Below are 18,610 nucleotides of genomic sequence, written 5' to 3' on the forward strand. Positions count from 1 at the left end.
GGGCACAGCTGGGAGAGGACAGCACAGCCAAAGACACCACCAGGTGGGGCCCCACAGCCACCAGCGCTGTCACGTAGGCAGCTCCAGGTGAGTAAGCAGCATGTTGGGGGAACAAACAAGCTCTACCCACTTTCCAGAGGCAAGCAGGTACGTGTGTACACACACACACACACACACACACACACACACACAAACATACACACACACACACACATTCCCTCTCCAACCCCACTGAACCCATTTGTAGGACCTGACTGGGGCCCTGTGGGTGAAGAGGATCGTGTTGATAAACTCTAAAAGGATAGACAGTAGAAGGAAAAGAAGCAGACAAAGGCATTCTCTACATGACACAACTTAGACGTTCTACTATCTCATGTCTTTTTCATTACAGAGCTCTGAGGTAGGTGCTATTTTATTCCCACTTTATAGATAAGGAAGCTGAGGCTGTGGGAGGTTCAAGCTACTTCAGGTGTTTCTCACCCCAAGCCTCATGCTCTCAATATGATATGTTGAGCCTCAGGCAACACCCCATCCCAACATGGTTCTCGGCTACAGCAATTTCACCATCACCCCCGCTCCCACCACCTTTGACCTGATTTCTGACTTGGCCTTTCTTCCTGGCTCATTGCTGAGGCAAGGCCCACCAAATATCCCAGGGGCTTTCTATTCCTTCCCACCATGTTCTTCCACCCACTCTTGATGTCTTTGGGCCCTGGTCCCAGGGGCCCCTGCCTGGCCTTAAAGGCACCTCCAATCAGCTCTCCCACCCAGCAGAGGCCGAGCTCCCCAAGCTTACTGAGATAGACAGCTGGGTTGGCCTGACAGCTCTGGGGGGATCCCTGAGGGGCTTCAGGATGAGCCAGGGAGACAGAAGCCAGATTGTGCCTCCCTCACACTTACTGGCTGAGGAGCAGAGAGAAGGCTGGGGCTGCATGCCTGCAGAGGGGGCTGGTCTGTCCCGGGAGCTCCGTCCTTCAGGCACCGAGCTGCCATTCCCAGTGCGGAGCGGGGCAGCTAGCCAGCCAGGGCAGGGCAGGGCAAGGCAGAGCAGCCAAAACAAACAGAACAAGGCAGGTGAGCGAGCAAGCCAGACAGGACCCAAGCCCGTGGCACTGCAGAGCCGGGGCAAGGCAACGCCTCGGGCTGCTGTGGACACTGGACCACATCCCACGCTGCCACCTCTGCCAGAGAGGCCTCCCAGCTGACAGTCCCAGGAAGGTGCACAGTCTTGGGCTTGTGGCTTCCAGAGGAGCCTTTGAACAGCCTGTACAGGTACCCATGCTCCCAGGGAAGATGTCACAGGGGGCTAGGCTACAAGGTCAAGAGCCGTGAAGGAGCCTCCACCAGCATCTCCAGAACTGAATTGCTCTGGCCTTAATCCCAGCAGCCTTACAAGTACTGGTTTTAACTCCTTTATATGTTTATGCTTTTTATTTTTTTCAGGTTCCAAAGGTTCAGTGCCCCTTTACTGCTCCTGGGGGTGCTCTCTCAGCTCTGTCCTGCAACTTTTCTGCGACCCTGGCCTCAGGTCACTTACTGATGGCAAAGGGAGCAATCCCAGGAGGCCAAACCAAAGAGCAGGACAGAGATTCCCACTGGTCTGGTCTGCCACGCCCTCCCACACCCCCTGGCCCTCTGGCCAGGCCCAAGCTTAGGCTGGTGGTCCTTACAGGACCACTAGGACATGGCCAAATGTGGTCCTGACTCCATCATTCATGCCAAGATTTTGCGACGATAGTCGCTGATCCCAATGTACCCAAGGACTGTTCCGGTTTTAAAGCTGAAAGTTCCACATCCCGGGAGTTGCTCCAGACCTAGGGAAATCGGGACGACTGGTCACCCTACTAATGACTCACTCTATATGTGGGTTCCTGCTCCAGGGACTCAGGATGTTTTCTGTACTGGGATGTCCTATCCTTATCAGCAACAGGGACAGTTCTCTGAGCCCTGGCCCCAGAAAGGCCCAGGAAAAGCTCTAGTTTAGCTATTCCAGACTTGGGGTCAAAAAAGAGAAATCTCTTGCCCAGCCAGGCCAGACAGCGACCTCACATCTTAGCCCATGGAAAGTAGCTTTTCTGCCAAGCCCTCTCCTAGAGTATAAGGAGGCACCATTCTCAGTTCTGGGGACAGACAAGACAGGTACCCCATTGGAACCAAGGTACCTGGGACATTGCTGGGGTCCCTTCCCCACCAAGGGCCAGCACCTACCTTTAAGGTCTTCATCTTCTGTGGTGGTGTTGCAGCTCTCTGTAGAGCCCTGTAGGCCAAAAAGAACACGTTTCTATACACTCAGGTCCTTGGAAACTAGAGGAACTGAGCAGAACAAAAGCAGCGTATGTGCTCTGCAGGAGGTACAGGGAAGAATCATAGAAGGCTCTATTTACACTCTTGCCATCCGACTTTTATAGAACCTTGGATTCCCAAACTCCTTCCCTAGTCTTCCTCAACTCAGTAAATGAAACTATCTATCCTGTCATTAAAGCCTACAGTCGTCGGGTTGGCTGGGTGGCTCAGTAGGTTGAGCATCTGCCTTCAACTCAGGTCATGATCTCAGGGTCCTGGGATCGAGCCCCACAGCAGGCTCCCTGCTCAGTGGGGAGTCTGCTTCTCCCTCTCCATCTGCCCCTCCCCTCTAATAGCTTGTCCTTGAGGCTGGAAGAAAATGCGTACTGCTATGAAGCCGTAGTAGCAGGCCTGCGTCATCACCCTCCTGCTGCTCCCCTCCCAGCTCCACGCTCTTAGCTCTGCTTCATTTCCCCTGTTCTGCATACATACTAAGCTCCTGCATTCGCAGCTCTCTGGTCTAGGGCACTCTGCCCCTGCCCCAGAGTCTGCCTGGCTGTCTCCTTCCCACCATTTAGTTTTTAGCTCAAAAATCACCTCCTAAGGGAGGCTCTTCCCTGACCACTTAAGTAAAAGCCCTGTTCACCCCCTCTCTTCACTTAGTGTCATTTTCTTCATAGCACTTACCACTACTGGATTTTATTTTACTTATTTGGTTTTTGGTTTATTATCTGCCTCCCCTACACCTGTGGAGAGAGATTTTTGTCTTGTCACCTCTGTAGACCAGAGCCCCGGATGGTTTGGGGCTCGATAAATATTTACTAATGGTGGTGCAAATAAGAAGACAAAGCTATTGAAGGCATAATGGGGTGAGGCAATGGAGGATGCTCTAGGGTCTGATTATACTTTTGTCTCTTTTTTTAGCTGTTTGCTGTCATTTAAGCCTCACAAGTCATGGACGGACATTCCATTATTATTATCCTTAATTTATAGGTAAGGAAGTTGAGGTGCAGAGTGCTAGAGTGACTTATTCAGGGGCCTAGGATTCAAACCCAGGCCCATCTGACTATAGGGCCTGAAGTATAGTACCGTTCCAGGGAACAGAGCGACAAACAGGTACACATTGTCTCCAGCCTAGACTCTGCACACACCTTGGCCTCAAGGTGCAGCCTGTAGGCTGCCATCTGCAGGACCTACAGACTCTGTGATCCAGCCCACCTCTTTCCTGCTGATCTTTAAAGCAGGAGACCAGCTCAGGACCACTCACCTTGATCCCATCTGTAGCGTTGTGTACCACGGTGGTTTGTGGCTCCTGTGAGAGAAGATGAAAATTATCCTCCTGACCTGGGGACAGACCTACAGCTCTTCCCTGAGGGACCCCATCCTTTACCCCAGTCCCTCATAGACCCTATCATGACCACTGAGGCCTGCCTGCCAGCCAGTCCCATAAAACAAAATGTTCTGGCTCAACTAGGTCCAGGCAGCTGGGAAGCCCCAGATTTAGGGGACAGTACTGGCTGAGCAAGAAGGCCAGGCCTGACACTTAACAAAAGCAGGTATCAGGGAAGCTGAGAGGACAAGGAATCTGTCCCTGATTCCTGCTGTGATTCCTGCTGGATCTGAGTGTTCTTTCCCCACAGGATAAGTACACTGGAAGAGCTGTGGGGCTGAGGCACAGGCCAGGCCCTGCCAACAGTATTCATCAAGGGGTGGGTAGGAGGCAGGGATAGAGGGAGAGTGGACTAAGGTCTCTCAGAAAGACCCAGAATGCCCCCTCAGCAAGCTGAGCCTATGGAGCTACCTGCTTTACCATCTTTTGCCTTCCCCAGAGTTCCTTTCCCTGTTGTGCCATGAGGTAGCATGGAGGTCCAGGTCTGCAGGAAGTAGGAGCAACAGGTACAGTTCCCCTCCTTCTCTCCCAGTCATTCCTCTGCTAACTCTCTAGTTAGTGCTACTAGCAGAAAGATCTCTGAGAGCACACAGTGCCCTCAGCACGGAGCTCTCCAGGAACTCCAAGACCTCAGCACCGTCCAGAGGTAAGGGACCCTAGCCCTCCTTCCTGTTCATAGCTTTGCAAAGGAGAGGCTGAAGCAGATTTTATAAGGGGGACTCCAAGAACTGAATGACAGGTCCCAAGAAAGCTCCTACCCTCTGATAAGCCACTCACCTTCCTGGCCCTTACGGCAGACCCATGGGGGCCCAGCCTGGGGCTAAGAGGTTTAGTTGAGAGCCCTGACCACTCTTCCCCACCCTCAATAGCAAAAGGAGCAGGAGCAGCAGTTCTGCGGTGCAGGAAGGAGCATGGCCACACAGGACAATGAGGGGGAGGGGGCCCATGGGGCAGTACACAAAGCACCCTGCTCTACAGGGATGAGAAGGAAAGGCCCAAGGAGGCCTGGGAGGGAGGGCAAGAAGAGGAAAGGAGAGAAGCGGGAGGCAGCCAGGGGCAGGGGCGGAGAAGCCGTAGTCAGGAGGTACCATGGCCGTCTGCAAGGGCGCGGGCTCTTGGGCTGGGCTTACGAGACTGTTTTTGTTGTTGCTCTGTGGCTGAGACAAGAAAACAGATGGTTTAGTTCCTCTACAGTCACCGAAGCTGCTAAGGTTTGACTCCCAGACCTCCCTTGCCCCCGGCCTGGCCCGGAGGAGCTAGGCCTGAGGTGGCCTCCATCAAACTATGTGGATGGAAGCAATGATCAGAGAGATGATCGACTGGAGGGGGGGTAGTATTTGGAGGGGCCCAGAGACCTAACACTGGAGGTATCCTTAAGGTGGGACCAGCCCAAAGACTTGTTTCAAAGCATCTCTCCAGAAATCTCTGCTTATGCCAGATGCCATGTCATTGCACAATCATATTTCACAAAAAATAAATTCAGGATCTTCTCATTTTACAGGGAAAAAGAAGGGTTTATAAGAAAGCAGAACAAAATGCAGAAACTCTAGGTCCCCTATCTGTGGGCAGTCTCCTGCTGCCCTTTCAACCTGCCACTTGCATTTCCTTTCCTTTAAAACACCAGCTTGAAGCCTGATCTGAAAAGAAGAGGAACATGAAGAGAAAGAAAACCTCACCTAGAAGATGGTATCCAGAGAGGAAGGGGCGGGGGGATATATTGACTTTGGATACAAAATGCACCCACTGCCCCCACGGAGCGGAGACAAGGCTGTGCTGTTGGCCTTTCTGCCTCATAAATCTTGGTCTTGCTCAATTGGGAGTTGAGGGCAGAGCTCCAAGGAGGGGAAGGTGAATCCAGGGGGGTGACTGTGGCTGCGGTCCCAGAACCCAGCCCCTAGGAGAGTAGGCTCCCCAGCAGGCCAACATTCCTGACAGCAGCAGACCACTGGGCTATCTTGGGATATCTCCTTGCCTTTTGAAATGTTATACTGAGTGGCCCAGGTAGGGAGGGTTTGGGGAGGATGGTGAGGAAGGAAGGAGGCTGATCTCCAGGGCAGGGAGCCATATCTGTAAGAGGCTCTCTGCCTCTTCCACTGCCCTCACCAATGTACTCTGTCTCACTGGGAGTCCCAGTGGAGCCAGTGGCCACTGAAGAACAACCTGATGCCTGCAAGTTCTTCAAAAGACAGACAGCCAAACATGTAGCTACCATCTCTGAGCAGACACAAATGAGGACACACTGTCAGGTCAGATGTGCGTCTCCTCTCCTAGGATACACATGGAAAGCTATCCAGACCGCCCTACTTCTTCTTGCCTTGAGGCTTCTTTTATGGTCCCTTGGATCAGACTTGAAGGAATCCAACCCTAGGTTCCTGTCAACAGCTGAGACGTCCCCAAACACAGGACTAAGCATAGAACCTTAAGCCAGGCACCAAGTGCTACCACACTCCACTGAACCCTGCAGGCTGGAAAAGAGGGGTCCCAGCAAGAGTCAGGAAGTGGGTCTACACTCACATGAACTCTGCTCTCTTCCAATCCCCCGCAGAAGAGGCAGAGCCATCCTAGCTCAGCTACTAAGTCCAATCTGTTTGGGGCTGCCTGAATGAAGGATGTCCTGCCGGCAAAGCCCAGCTGAGACAGAGACCCTGGCAGGGGGCAAAGACTCCAGGGTCTCCTTAAAGCTGCTATATCTGCAGAGGGTTGGGATGTCAACCAGGTGGCCCCACCTCTGGCTTTAATGGATGCTTTCATAACAATCCAGGCTGCTATGCTCCCCGTGGTGGCCTGTGTCCCATGAGAAAGGAGGTGACATTCTCTATAGTCTTTCAGCTGTTCCCCAACCCCTGTGGGGTGGGTAGGAAGGATGAAACGTTGGGCACACCCTGCTAACGGACGCTCACACAGAGGCAAAGGCCCAGAGAGTGAGGCTCAGGGCTGCGGGCCTACAACCAGTTCCTCCGCCCAGATGTCCACTGGCTGCCAGTCTGTGGGAAGTGCTGGGTGAGCAGGGCCTCTCCTCCTGAGCAACAGTGAGTGAGGGTCTCTCCCTGTGACTGCCACCTGGCCCCAAGTCCCTGCTAGCTTCCCTTTCTGCCCTGGGCTGCTGGAGGCAGTCGGAGCTCTGCAGCAGGGAGTGCCACACCACACACTCCGATGCCCACTGTTGAGGCCACCGGGAGACCTCGGGCAACAGGCCCCTGCCTGGCAGGACAGGCCGCGCTTGCCCACACAGCACAGACATGCAGTGAGGATGAGTGAAGCACACGCACATGGCAGAATGGGTTTGCGTGGCTGGCAGGCGGGCGCAGGCAGCATGGATAGGCAGGTGGGTGGGCAGGCAAGGCTCACCATTAGGTGCACGCTGGAACTCGACTTCCTTTTCTGGACACACCACAGCGAAAGGGAAAGAGAAGGGGAAAGAGGAGGTAAGACGAGAAGCACAGAGATGCTGCAGGTTAGTGCACCAGCGTGGGCTCTGCCTCAGGAGAAAAGAGCGGAAGAAGGAGACCTGGAGCCCAGCACCAGAAGGATTCAAACAGCACCTAGACCACCAGGCACACGAATCCCTCCACGCCCTGGGACAAGAGCTCCGTTGCTGTCGGGTTCACAAAGAGAGATTTAGTGTATTCTAAGATGCCTCCGCCTTGCTCACAGAAAGCTCTGGGAAGAGGTTAAGTCACAAGTTTGTAAAGATAACATTCTGCTGCCAATTTATAGGTTTGGGCTTGTAAGGCGGGCTCCTTGTCAGGTTATGTGTCTTCTCTCATTACTAGGTCTGCCTACAGTTCAGGTGAGCAGCTACTGGGCAAATAGTAAAAGCCATTCAAGGTCATATTCAGCTTTGGAAACCTTAGACTTCTGAACCGAGACTTTTTTTCTTTTTCTTTTTTCTTTTTTTTTTTTTTTTTTTTTGCTGCATCCTTACACTGCTTTTCAGAGAAAGATGTTGAGCTTTTGAAAATCATCTGATAAACAGTGAGCTGGGGGCATCCTTTTCTTTGTTGGCATGGCCACACTCACCTAGAAGATTTCAATCTCACTGCATCTTGCAATTAGTGGGAAATGGGAAAATAGGGGTGCTGGTGACTAAAAGTGCAGTGATCATGAAGATGTCAAGATGTAACCTGGGGGGGGGGGGGCGGGTTGCTAAAAGCAGGGATTCCTTAGCCTCAGCCAAATAGATGCTCAGATTTTTTGTTCAGATGTGAAACAAAAGCATACAAATAAAGGCCACATGGAGCAATGAAAATACATCTCAGAAGACTGTGTCTAAAAGGTGAAAGGGACTTGAGAAGTTTATAATTAGCTTGCTGGGAGACAGAAGTCCCTTCAGAACATGTCTGTCTGTTGTCTGACTACTGTTCTAGGCACAGTGAACGAGTCAGGTAAACGTTCCTTCTTCAAGAAGCTGACATTCTACTTTAGAAGACATTTTCAGGACTATAATAAATTCAAAAGAAAGGGACTACAAGTATTTAAAAGAACTTAAAATTATATCTAAAGAAAAAGAAAGCCTAGCGTCGCGTGGGTGGCTCAGCAGTTGAGCGTCTGCCTTTGGCTCAGGGCGTGATCCTCAGTCTGGGGATCGAGTCTGGGGATCGAGTCCCGCATCAGGGTCCCTGCGGGGAGCCTACTTTTCCCTCTGCCTGTCTCTACCTCTCTCTGTGTGTCTCCCATGAATAAATAAATAAAATCTTTAAAAAAATAAACGAAAAAGATAGCCTAAGAATAATTGGGCTGCTGCTTCTTTTTTAAAAAAAGTATCTTTATGGCCAATGTGGGGCTCCAACCCATGACCCTGAGATCAAGAGTCACATGCTCTAATGAGAGCCAGGAGCCCCCAAATTAGGCTTCTTTTACAATAGCCTTTCATTTATGCCCAAATATGTAACTTTATTTCCAAAGTTATTCGTCAAAAAGAGGAAGTTAGTTTACATTCATGTTTATCCTTTTATCCAACCAGAGTGTTTACAATGTGAGGGAGGGTCCATCTCTGTCACTTCATCGGTGCCTAGTGAAATACCTTAAAGGTAGGATACGATCAACAAACTTCCTCTGAGTTGAACTGGGCTTGCTGACTCTGGTTTCCCCTCAGGCTAAAGCAGAGCACAGGTCTCTAACTTGCCCAACATTGCTGGCGTGAAGGCTGCGGGAGCACTGACTGGGCCCACCCTTGGTCCTGGTGGTTTACAGGCCCTGGCTGTGTGGTACAGGCAGCTTTTACCTGGACCTTTCCTTAAGCTAAGCACTTTCAATTGTTTGCTTCATCTAATGGGCAGTAAGTTCCCAATCCTAGCTGGCTCTCTTTTTCCTCAACTGTCCTGCATGCAAACCCAAGATCCTTTTCTGCTCCAGGCCCTGACTTTACCGGCAGCCATGCATAGCTGAGCTCCTCTCAACCAGCACATTGCAGCATGGTTTAAATACCAGGTCATTTTAAAAGAACCACATCTCACTTTTATTTAAAAATTAAAATATTGATTTAAAGTTTGAAGCCAGGGCAGCCTGGGTGGCTCAGCGGTTTGGCGCCGCCTTCGGCCCAGGGCCTGATCCTGGAGACCCGAGACAGTGTCCCATATGGGGCTCCCTGCATGGAGCCTGCTTCTCCCTCTGCCTGTGTCTCTGCCTCTCTCTCTCTCTCTCTCTCATGAGTGAATAAATAAAATCTTTAAAAAAATAAAGTTTGAAGCCAGAAAAGGATTTGTTTTGTTTTTTTTTTTAATATTTTTAATTTTTATTTATTTATGATAGTCAGAGAGAGAGAGAGAGAGAGAAGCAGAGACACAGGCAGAGGGAGAAGCAGGCTCCATGCACCGGGAGCCCGATGTGGGATTCGATCCCGGGTCTCCAGGATCGCGCCCTGGGCCAAAGGCAGGCGCCAAACCGCTGCGCCACCCAGGGATCCCCCAGAAAAGGATTTGAACCTACGTTCTATACTTCCACAAATATTCAAACAGTACTTCACGAGATGCCTATATCCCCCCTTTTCTTTCTTTCTTTCTTTTCTTTCTTTCTTTCTTTCTTTCTTTCTTTTCCTTCCTTCCTTCCTTCCTTCCTTCCTTCCTTCCTTCCTTCCTTCCTTCCTTTCTTTCTCTCTCTCTCTCTCTCTCTTTCTTTCTTCTTCTTCTTTTTTTTTTTTTTTTAAGACTGGATGGCCATTCTGGCCTGGGATGAGCAAAACGCATTAACTCTCCTCAACTAGGGGCCTCTCAGGATCTGAGAGTTTCTGGCCTCTCCAGTCTTGTCCTCATACATGGCTGTCGTTCTTCTACAGACACTGCGTCCCTGTATCTGCTCTCAGAGAAATCAAACCAAAATCTGGGGTCCCTAAATTCAAGAGCAAAAAGTGGTCTTGATGTTCCAACCAATGCTAAAATCCTAGCATCTTCTGAAAGCTTCTGGACAATGAAGAGGAAACTTCCTATAGACCTTAAGTGCCAGGAATTGGGAAGGGAGAAGCTGGGAAAGCAAGGTGGGATCTATACGGGACCCAGGGTGCTCACAGGTCAGCATCTTCTGGGCAACCTCACAGGACTCCCTCATATACACAGGTCATGACTTTGACCTTCAAGAGAGTCCAGAAAAGTCAAACCCCACACCTCTTGCTTTGTCTTCTCCTCTGCCTTTTGCAGCACTTCCATCCAACCATTCATTGTTTTATGTATATATCTAAAAATATACATACATTCTAAAAGGTCTGCAGCCACATTACAAGCAACTAGAAAAACAAAAAAGGGGGAAAAAAATCCACTCCACCTGTAATCCCATATCTCTTGCTAGTCTTTTTTCTTACATAATTTAAAAACATCATTATAAGCTACATACAAGTTGATGCCTTACTTTTATTTTTATTTTTTTTGATGCCTTACTTTTAAAACAAATAGTATTTTGATTTTTATTGTGATTATCAAAGTAACGCACAGTGTAGGTAAAAAAAAAATGTAGAAAACAGAAAAATATATAAAATAAAAGTTTCCCAAATTTCCATTGCCCAGCGAAGTTACTATTATAACTTCATGGGGTTACTTCCACTTCTTCTTCCATCCACATAATATATACTGAATACAATCAACATCTTTTTTCAGACAAAATTTAGATGACAGTGTTCATACTGCTTTATATCCCACTTTTTCCAATTAATATAAACATATTACATAGTCATGAAAATTAATAACTCTGTCAAGGTCTAGTAAAATGGATTTCCTGTATTTAGCCATTATTTTACTGACTTTTGAAATCGCCTCCAATTTTTTCAGTGAGAAATAGTCATGTTGAATAACCTTCTGTTTTCAGTTTTTCCATATTTTGAATTATTCTTTTTTTAGCCCAATGTTTATTTATTTTTTTTTAAATAATCTCTACAACCAGTGTGGGGCTCGAACTCACGACTCCAAGATGAAGAGTCGTGTGCTCTTCAGACGGAACTAGCCAGACGCCCCTTGAATTATTTCTTTGGGAGAAATTCCCAGAAGGAAAATTAAAGGGTAAAAACAGCAGGAACATTTTTATGGCTTTTGAAAGGCAGGCTGTTTCAGAAAGGGTCACTGCTATCACAAACTTAAGAGTCAAAATATGGCACCTCATTCCAACTTGTGTTTTCTCTTCCCTGACACCAGTGAGGCTAAACATCCACATTTGTTAACTAGTTTTACCTCCTCTTTTTTAGGTTGTCAGTGCAACTTCTCTGACCATTTATCTGCTGGATTTTTTGGGGGGCGGGGGACGGACTATTATTTGTTAGGGAAAGCTTTTTGTATAAAAATAATATTAACTCTTCCCATCACATCTGCTGTGAATATTTTCCTTAACCTGTTGCTGGCCTGTTAATTTTGATTGGCCATTCCCTTCTTAAACATTTGTTTCTTTGCCTTTGTTCCCACCACTATATTCAAAGTCTTTTTCTCTGCACAAAACTCACTGAGCACATAGCAGGGTCAGACATTAGCTTTCCCACATAGCTCTCATTTGAAACAATTTAACAGTTTCTTTGCCTTGCCCTAATCCCTCCCAGGGCTCTCTAAGGTCTGACACTGTTGCACACTTCTGTACTTCCCCCACCTCCTCTGTTCTGTTTCCTTTGATGATTCCTCTTCTTCCAGACTCTCAATGACAGAGGGCCCTGAAATTCTGTCTTTACTGAACTCTGAAACCTTCATGCGCTTTAGATTCATATGGGAGAAGGGGAATGTTATTAAAATTCAGATTCTGCCTCCCACCCAAGGCTTCCTGAATCTGAATTCCAAGCTGGACCGTGGAAGCTGTATCTTTTTAATTAGCTCCTTACACGATTACATGGTTGCACCTGACACTCATCCTTGGGGCCCCAAACATCTAGAAAGTTCCATCAGAAACCTGTCTTTCAATGGCTCTTTTATCTGTCTTTTCACCACCACCATGGCTGTTACTGCTTTATTTCAGGTCCTATTTTGTGCAATCATTCTCCTTCAGCCTTTCAGAGCTACTGAAGTTCCCAGAATCTTCACGCTATTTCAAACCTATGTATCTTGTACAATTCCCTCTGCCTGGAATATCCTCCCCCCTCTCCTGCCTGCTTCAACCTAGCAAGATCAGATCAACGGAGTTCTTCAAACTCAGTTCATGGGCCATCTCCTTCAGGAAGATTTCCTGTTTTGTCTCAGATGCTGGTCTCTGCTCTGCCAGGGCCTGCCCTGAGCACATCTCCTTCATAGGCCCCCCCAGACCATGCAGGACTTTCTGGTTTCCCTGTCTCTCCCTCACTCTGAACACCTTAAAGGGTGGGTTATGTGGCTGTTTTCCCAGCTTGTGAAGCACAGAACTAGCTGCATGAGTGAACTCACGTGAGTCCTCATTCCCATCCCGAACTGCATGTCCAGTGCTGAGCTCTTTCCTGGGCTCCACCAGCTACTTCCCGTCACCTTAAAAGACCTCTCCACCTGGATCTCCACCTGTCTCTGAATCTCAGTGTGGTCCAAATAAAACTCTGGCTATCATGATGGACATTCTCTCACAACTATCCCATTTCTAACAGAGGTACCACCAATTCTTCCAATTGGTGGTCAAAATTCTAGGAAATTTGACATTATCTTAGATGGGTCCTTTTTAATACGTCCAGAGTGAACCTTTGATACACCTCTAAACAGAGCCAATATCTAATCAGAGCCTCAACGGGGACCATTATCCATAGGTAGTGCCTATTCTGATAGGTTGGTGCCTGTGTTCTTTTGATCACTAAGTATTTTCAATATTAGCCTTTCTATTTCCAATCACCTTTCCTTCATGCTATGCCCAGATTATAACAAATCCTAATTGATAGCTCTGTGTCTAGTTCCTTCCCTCTTCTCTTCATCCTTATACCCTTGGCCAAATCTTTTGAAAGCACTGCTCTTACCATAGGTTCTCTGCTCAGTGGCCTACATGTCTTGTGGTCTGACACGCAAACCTCCAATCCCACTGCCCAACAGACCAATCCAGCTGTATTTTTGATAGCCTTCTACCACTAACCCCATGTTCCAGTTGGGCAGAGAACGTCAATATATATGATAGGATTCATAAAAACATTTTGTTGTTTTTAAGTTATAGAAGGAACACCTTCTCATTTTAAAGAAAACGTGTAAAAGGTAAAAAAAAAAAAAAAAAAAAAAAGAAGAAGAAGAAGAAGAAAGAAAGCGTGTCTTTCCACCTTCCTCACCTCCAATCCCATTCTCTAGAGGCAATCGCTGATGGAGCTCCAATCTTCCCACACCCTTTAAGCTTTCTCCAATAAGTTTTTGCCCAGAAGCTTCTTGGACTGCACCATGCAATGTAGGGTTCAGTACCATATACCATTCAGTGCTTAGCTGATTTCAGGTGTGTCCAATTTCCTCTTCAATTAACCTGACAACTTCTCAAAGCTAGATAAAAACTGCATCACCTCTTGTACCTCTTGTGTGCTCCTAGAACTGAGCATAGTGCCAGGCCTCTCAGAGGTACTTATGAAATATTTTATAAAGAATCACTGATTCTAGCTTCTCTCCTGGATAGAAATAGGCAAAATCTCTCGCCAACTAAACCTGCCACCTTCTCCTAACTTGGCTCCACCCATTCCAGTTCATGTCCCTCTAACTGGGGGGCTGCTGGTCACCCCCAGATCCATGTCAGCTGGTGTGTGTGGAGCCCAAGCTCCCCTCCTTGGTGCAGAAGTACACAGAAGCAGGCATGCAGAGAATGAGGGGAAGAGGAAGGGGAGCAGGGAGGGGGATGGGGCACACGTGTCTATCTCAGCTGGCAACATAAGATCCCGGGGAACGGCCCAATTGAAACTTGTTGGAATTTAAAGGTTTGGATCATTTCATAGTTTGAAATGCGCTATGGTGTAAATTGGTAGGCTTCAAGATAGCTTATCTAATGCCCCAGCCCCAGGACCCATTCTGCCGCCAAAGCATTTACAGAACACTGTGGGCTCTGTGAGGACCCCTAGCAACCTCTCCGTCACCTTCACCAAGCAGCCATTCTCCCTAGGGCTTTCTGCTGGTCCCTGAGGGCCCCTGTTCTCTCCTCTTGCTGTGATCCCACAGGAAATGCTCCCTCAGCAAATAGGAACAAGCTGTGACACACTACGTCCTTCGCCTGTTTCTGAGGAGCCTGTGCCTCTACAAAGTTTGAGACACTTTCACTTAGTAGTATTTGAGCTGGGTTCTGGAAGTGCTTTGAAGATATGACAAAAAAGGATCGTGGCTTCAGGTTCCAAGCCCTGTACTCTGAGTGGACCAGGCAAACTTTGCTTTCATTTGATAAAAAGGGTTTGTGCTTGAAAGAGAAAAAGGAAAAAAGAAGATTACCCAAATGACCTAAAAATCCCGAGAGTCAAGTCATGGAGATGAGGGCATGCGTCTGCAGTCAGGTTCAGGATTGAGCTCTCTAGGAAACTATAATTTAGGTCACTTCCCCGGAGTCTTTACACTCAAGCCAGGGTCAAAAGAAACACATCTTTCTTCTGCCCTCTCAGGCCAATGGAACCTGCTGTTCTGAGCACAAAGGTTTCTGGTTTTAAAGCAGAAAAGCAAGGATAGGAAGGTTCCTGGGGAAAGGAGGAACAAAGCCAAGAACCCCCCACCCTTCCCCTTAGAGACTGTTGTGAGACAGTCTTGGGCTAGAGGGGTGGAGACACCTACCTTGACACCACCGTCTGACTTCTTGTTCAGTAGGCTTTTGGCAGCTGTGAAAACAAAAAGGAAAATCAAGCCTCCTGAATTGTACCCTCTCCCTAACCTGAAGTCCGGCAGCCGGATCCACAAGAGTCTGCTGTGTCTGACTTGGGGGCCAGGAGTCTCCTGGAAAAGGCTTGGTAGCCCCAGTGCAAGAAGGGCATCTCAAGCGGCGTCAGACCCTCAGGGTGGCACCCCAGGATCTCTTCTGCCACGGAAGAGGTCTCAGCAGAAACAGGGACACACTGCACATGGAAGGAGAAACCACATTCAGTACAGGAGCTGCCTGCTGTTTTGGGAACTCTGCCCTCAACAGCTTCCACCCAGGTCTGGAAGCAGAGTGCCAGGGTGAAAGGTGAGGGCTCCGTCCCTAGATGCCATGGACTTCCTCAGAACGGCCAAGCTGGAAGGATGCAAGACATCTCCTGAGAGCTCTTGAGAAACAAGAGTGTCACAATTCACGAAGGAGACCAGATGTGAGGACAGACAGACACAGACACAGAGATCAGGACCACCTACAGGAGGGTCTTGCCAGGGGGGTTGAAGCCTTGACTTGGCAGGTCCTCACCAGGCTTACTGGGTCCTCAGTCTACTCTCTGGACCCACTGAGCAGGAAGCATTGGGCAGAATAATGAGGTATTCAATGGGTTCCAGCCAGGAACAGGATGAGGCTCAAGGCTGATGGGCTTTGTGTAGGAAGGCCAGTGACACCTGCTGGTCACCATGGCCACGGGAAGGTAACCGACCATGGATGGGAGAGTCTGGGAGGTGCAGAGGGATGGAATCAGCCCAACTGTCTGATCCACCGGGACTTCACTGGCTCGACCAGTTGCCACCTGTATGACCTTGAGTGAGTTACTTAACCTCTCTGAACCTCAGTTTATCTATAAAATGGGAAAAAGTAGGGCCTAGGTCACAGAACAGTGGTGGGGATCTAATGGGACCACGCATGAAAAGCACTAAGCAGAGTGCTTGGCACGTAGCAAGGACTCACTAGGTGTAAACCATTGCCACTATTACTGCTGCCGTTCTTCCCTTCAGGTGGCCATTCCTGCCCAAGCTGGGTCCCATCTCTCTCCAGTGAGAACAGGGATCCCTCCATCACAAGAATTCTGACTTCTCAAAATGGCCTATGATCCTATTTCCAGTCATGCTGGGATAATTTGTGCAACTTATTTTTTTTAATGTATTTACTACTATGGCCTGACCACCTACTGTGTTATGTGCTCTATATCCATCAAGGTTCTGAACTCTGCTCGTTAGGATCACTGTTGGGGAGCTTAAAAAAAAATCATTATGCTTATCCTATGTCCTTGGGATTCTGATTTTCTTTGGGGTGGGGTGTCAGCCTCAGGATGTCTGACAAACTGTCCTATACAGACAGGGTTGACAGCCTTCGACATACATGATCTTAATCATCACCATGTTACTTATTAGCGCCACCAGAAAAAGAAAGAAACTAAGGCTGGGAGGGCTGAGGTGACTCGCTCGGGGTGTGGCAGGGCAAGGATCCGAACCCTGGGACGGCTCTCCCCACGGCTTCTGCACTCTGCAGCCTTTCAGACCTGGAGGCCTGCAAATGCCAGACTTCACAATTTTGAGGGGCATGGCTTCCTCTGTGAGGTCTCCCAACAGTGCTGACAAAGCCTAGTCCTAGCACTGGGCAGCTCCAGCCATGCCCAGGACTGTCTCTGGGGCTGCCACTGGCCACGGCCCTCAGGCAGGCCAGGCTCTCGGCCGTCTGGAGGAAAGCCTCCTGCTGCCCAGCTCCACGTCCCCAGGCTATTGCCTCCTGAGAGTTGGCAAGCGCCCAGCATGCACGGCTGGTTAGGGGGCTCTGTGACACCAATGCGCTCGCAGATGCCAAGTTAGGTGGTCCGTCCGGCATGCCCATCTCAGCCCGCAAGCATGGGACTCGCCTCCCTGGTGAGTGGGCCTGGCATGCTGGCCCTCCTGGTGGGGTGGCAGGGAGCCGAGGCAGGCGGTCGGGGGACTCATGCCACGTACCTTGCCCGGCCAGGCCGGCGGCGCTCGCGGCAGGCGAGGCGGGGGCGGAGCTCTGCCTGCCAACTGAGGGGATACAGTCTCTCAGTGCACAGAGCTGCCGCAAAGCCACAGGGGCCAGTCAGCAGCGAGCATGCCCCAGCATGAGGCGCGGGAACCGCTGGCCGCCCACGCGCAGCAAGGCCCAGGCGGCGTGGCCAAGCCAGCCGAGCTGGGGGAGCGAAGGCGCTGGGGGCAGGCTGATGAGCAGGTGCAGCCAGCCCTGCAGCAGTCTGGGGACCTGAGAGGACTGGGTTCGGTCAGGCTGTGGGGATCACCAGAGCTCTAGCACCTGTCCCATGAGCTCCTCAGCTGAGGGTCTACGGGTAAAAGCCTGAATTGGTGAGAGGTGGTATCCTTTCTGAGGCAGCTGAGCCCTAGTTTGAGGCTGTGAAGAAACGTAGCCTCATCTTCAGACTGTCCCTCCCTAGGGGACTTAAATGAGGCTATTATCAGAGAACCCTCTCCTCTGGTCATATTCCAAACAGGAGGGACGCTGGCACTCAGGAGCCAGGGAGGGTGCATGGCCCTTGTGCAGCTAAGTTCACTGATGGGCCCCAGCTCCCCATCCCTCTCTTAACCCACTAGTTCCTCAGACACAGGTTGCTTTCCCTCTTCAAAGCAGGGAGCCTTTGAACAGACAGTTTTTCTCAGCCTGTATTTCAGTCTTCTGAGGGTGAAGATGCCCAAGAAATGAGCCCCCAGGAAAAAAAAACGAAGGCTGCTGAAGCAATACATTCTAGAAACCCTGATTCCACTATTAGCCAACCTGCCAGAGTCCAGGGCCAAGCTGCACCCTCTATTTGGGGTAAACTCAGGAAACAGCCTGGTTCACTCCTAAAAAAACCCACACAGGTGCCCTTCCTTCTTGATTACACCTGGTGACACCTCTTTCTGCAGAAGCTTCTAGAGAAAGGCTCTGTCCCCACCTGTCCCAGAGTCAGGGCAGCAGAGGTCATCCTAGAATGCTTACAGCACTTTTTTGGTCTCCTCTGACCCAGGGCAAAGTAAGCTCAAAGGCTGACAGTCTGAGCAACAAGGACAGGAGGAGGCTCTTTAGGGAGGAGTGAAAAGTGCTTTGTCCTAACAGGGAGACCAGTCTCCTGAAACCAGGATACCAATTTCCTGAAATGGACAGGTGGGAAGGCTGATGTGGAGGCCATGGGACAGGGCAGTCTACTGATTTCCCAGTGTAGAAGAGAAGCAGTAGCCTGTCTTCACATTTCTTCTACTTGGAGAGACAACAGATCACCATTCTAGTTCAGCACAGAAATGCCCTTGAGTGTCCTCCAGAAAGGCTCTCATACTCCTGAGAAAGTAGGAGCTTCATATAATTCTGAGGGCAAGAAGCCTGATGTGGAACTACAGCTCCACCTCTGTTGGAGGCAGCCAAGCTGTGCCCTCCTGCTCTCATTTGTGAGAGCTGAATCGATAACCATAGTCTTCCACTCATGGATACCCACATAAGAATGAGCCTCAAACTAGAAGCACAGGGGACAGGCCTGAGGTGGGACACTCCCCTGGCTCACTCTCCAGTCCTGCCCCTCTAGAGCCCAGTGGCTCCCACTTGGGTTAGAGCTCATGAGGCCCTAGGACTTCTCAGCTGCAGCATCCTCAGACCCAGGGCCCTTATGTTACCCCAAACGAGCATAGACAAGCCCCTCAAGCTCAAGGGAGCAACCTTAGCCCAGAGCAGCTGCCATACAACTCTGTTTCCACGTCAGTATAG

General features: G+C 49.6%; 1 protein-coding gene across 26 annotated transcripts in view; it reads right to left on the reverse strand.

Moving 5' to 3' along the window:
- The window catches only part of CAMK2G (calcium/calmodulin dependent protein kinase II gamma), a 55,360-nt gene that overhangs the window by 5,693 nt on the left and 31,057 nt on the right, over nucleotides 1-18,610 (reverse strand). For 5 of the 26 annotated variants that reach the window (XR_005357965.1, XM_038534385.1, XM_038534384.1 and 2 more), the window contains 7 exons: nucleotides 16,846-16,908; nucleotides 14,806-14,849; nucleotides 7,022-7,054; nucleotides 4,762-4,830; nucleotides 3,551-3,595; nucleotides 2,209-2,257; nucleotides 901-1,014 (listed from right to left, as the gene is read on the reverse strand). Coding sequence is in view for 25 of the 26 variants with exons in the window: in XM_038534385.1 (XP_038390313.1) it covers nucleotides 901-1,014; nucleotides 2,209-2,257; nucleotides 3,551-3,595; nucleotides 4,762-4,830; nucleotides 7,022-7,054; nucleotides 14,806-14,849; nucleotides 16,846-16,908 (417 nt within the window). In the remaining variant the exon portion in view is untranslated. The remainder of the gene's footprint in view (nucleotides 1-900; nucleotides 1,015-2,208; nucleotides 2,258-3,550; nucleotides 3,596-4,761; nucleotides 4,831-7,021; nucleotides 7,055-14,805; nucleotides 14,850-16,845; nucleotides 16,909-18,610) is intronic. The other 21 variants (XM_038534392.1, XM_038534389.1, XM_038534406.1 and 18 more) reach the window with 16 other exon arrangements.

Source organism: Canis lupus, chromosome 4 (assembly GCF_011100685.1).
Source record: "Canis lupus familiaris isolate Mischka breed German Shepherd chromosome 4, alternate assembly UU_Cfam_GSD_1.0, whole genome shotgun sequence".
NCBI lineage: Eukaryota > Metazoa > Chordata > Mammalia > Carnivora > Canidae > Canis > Canis lupus.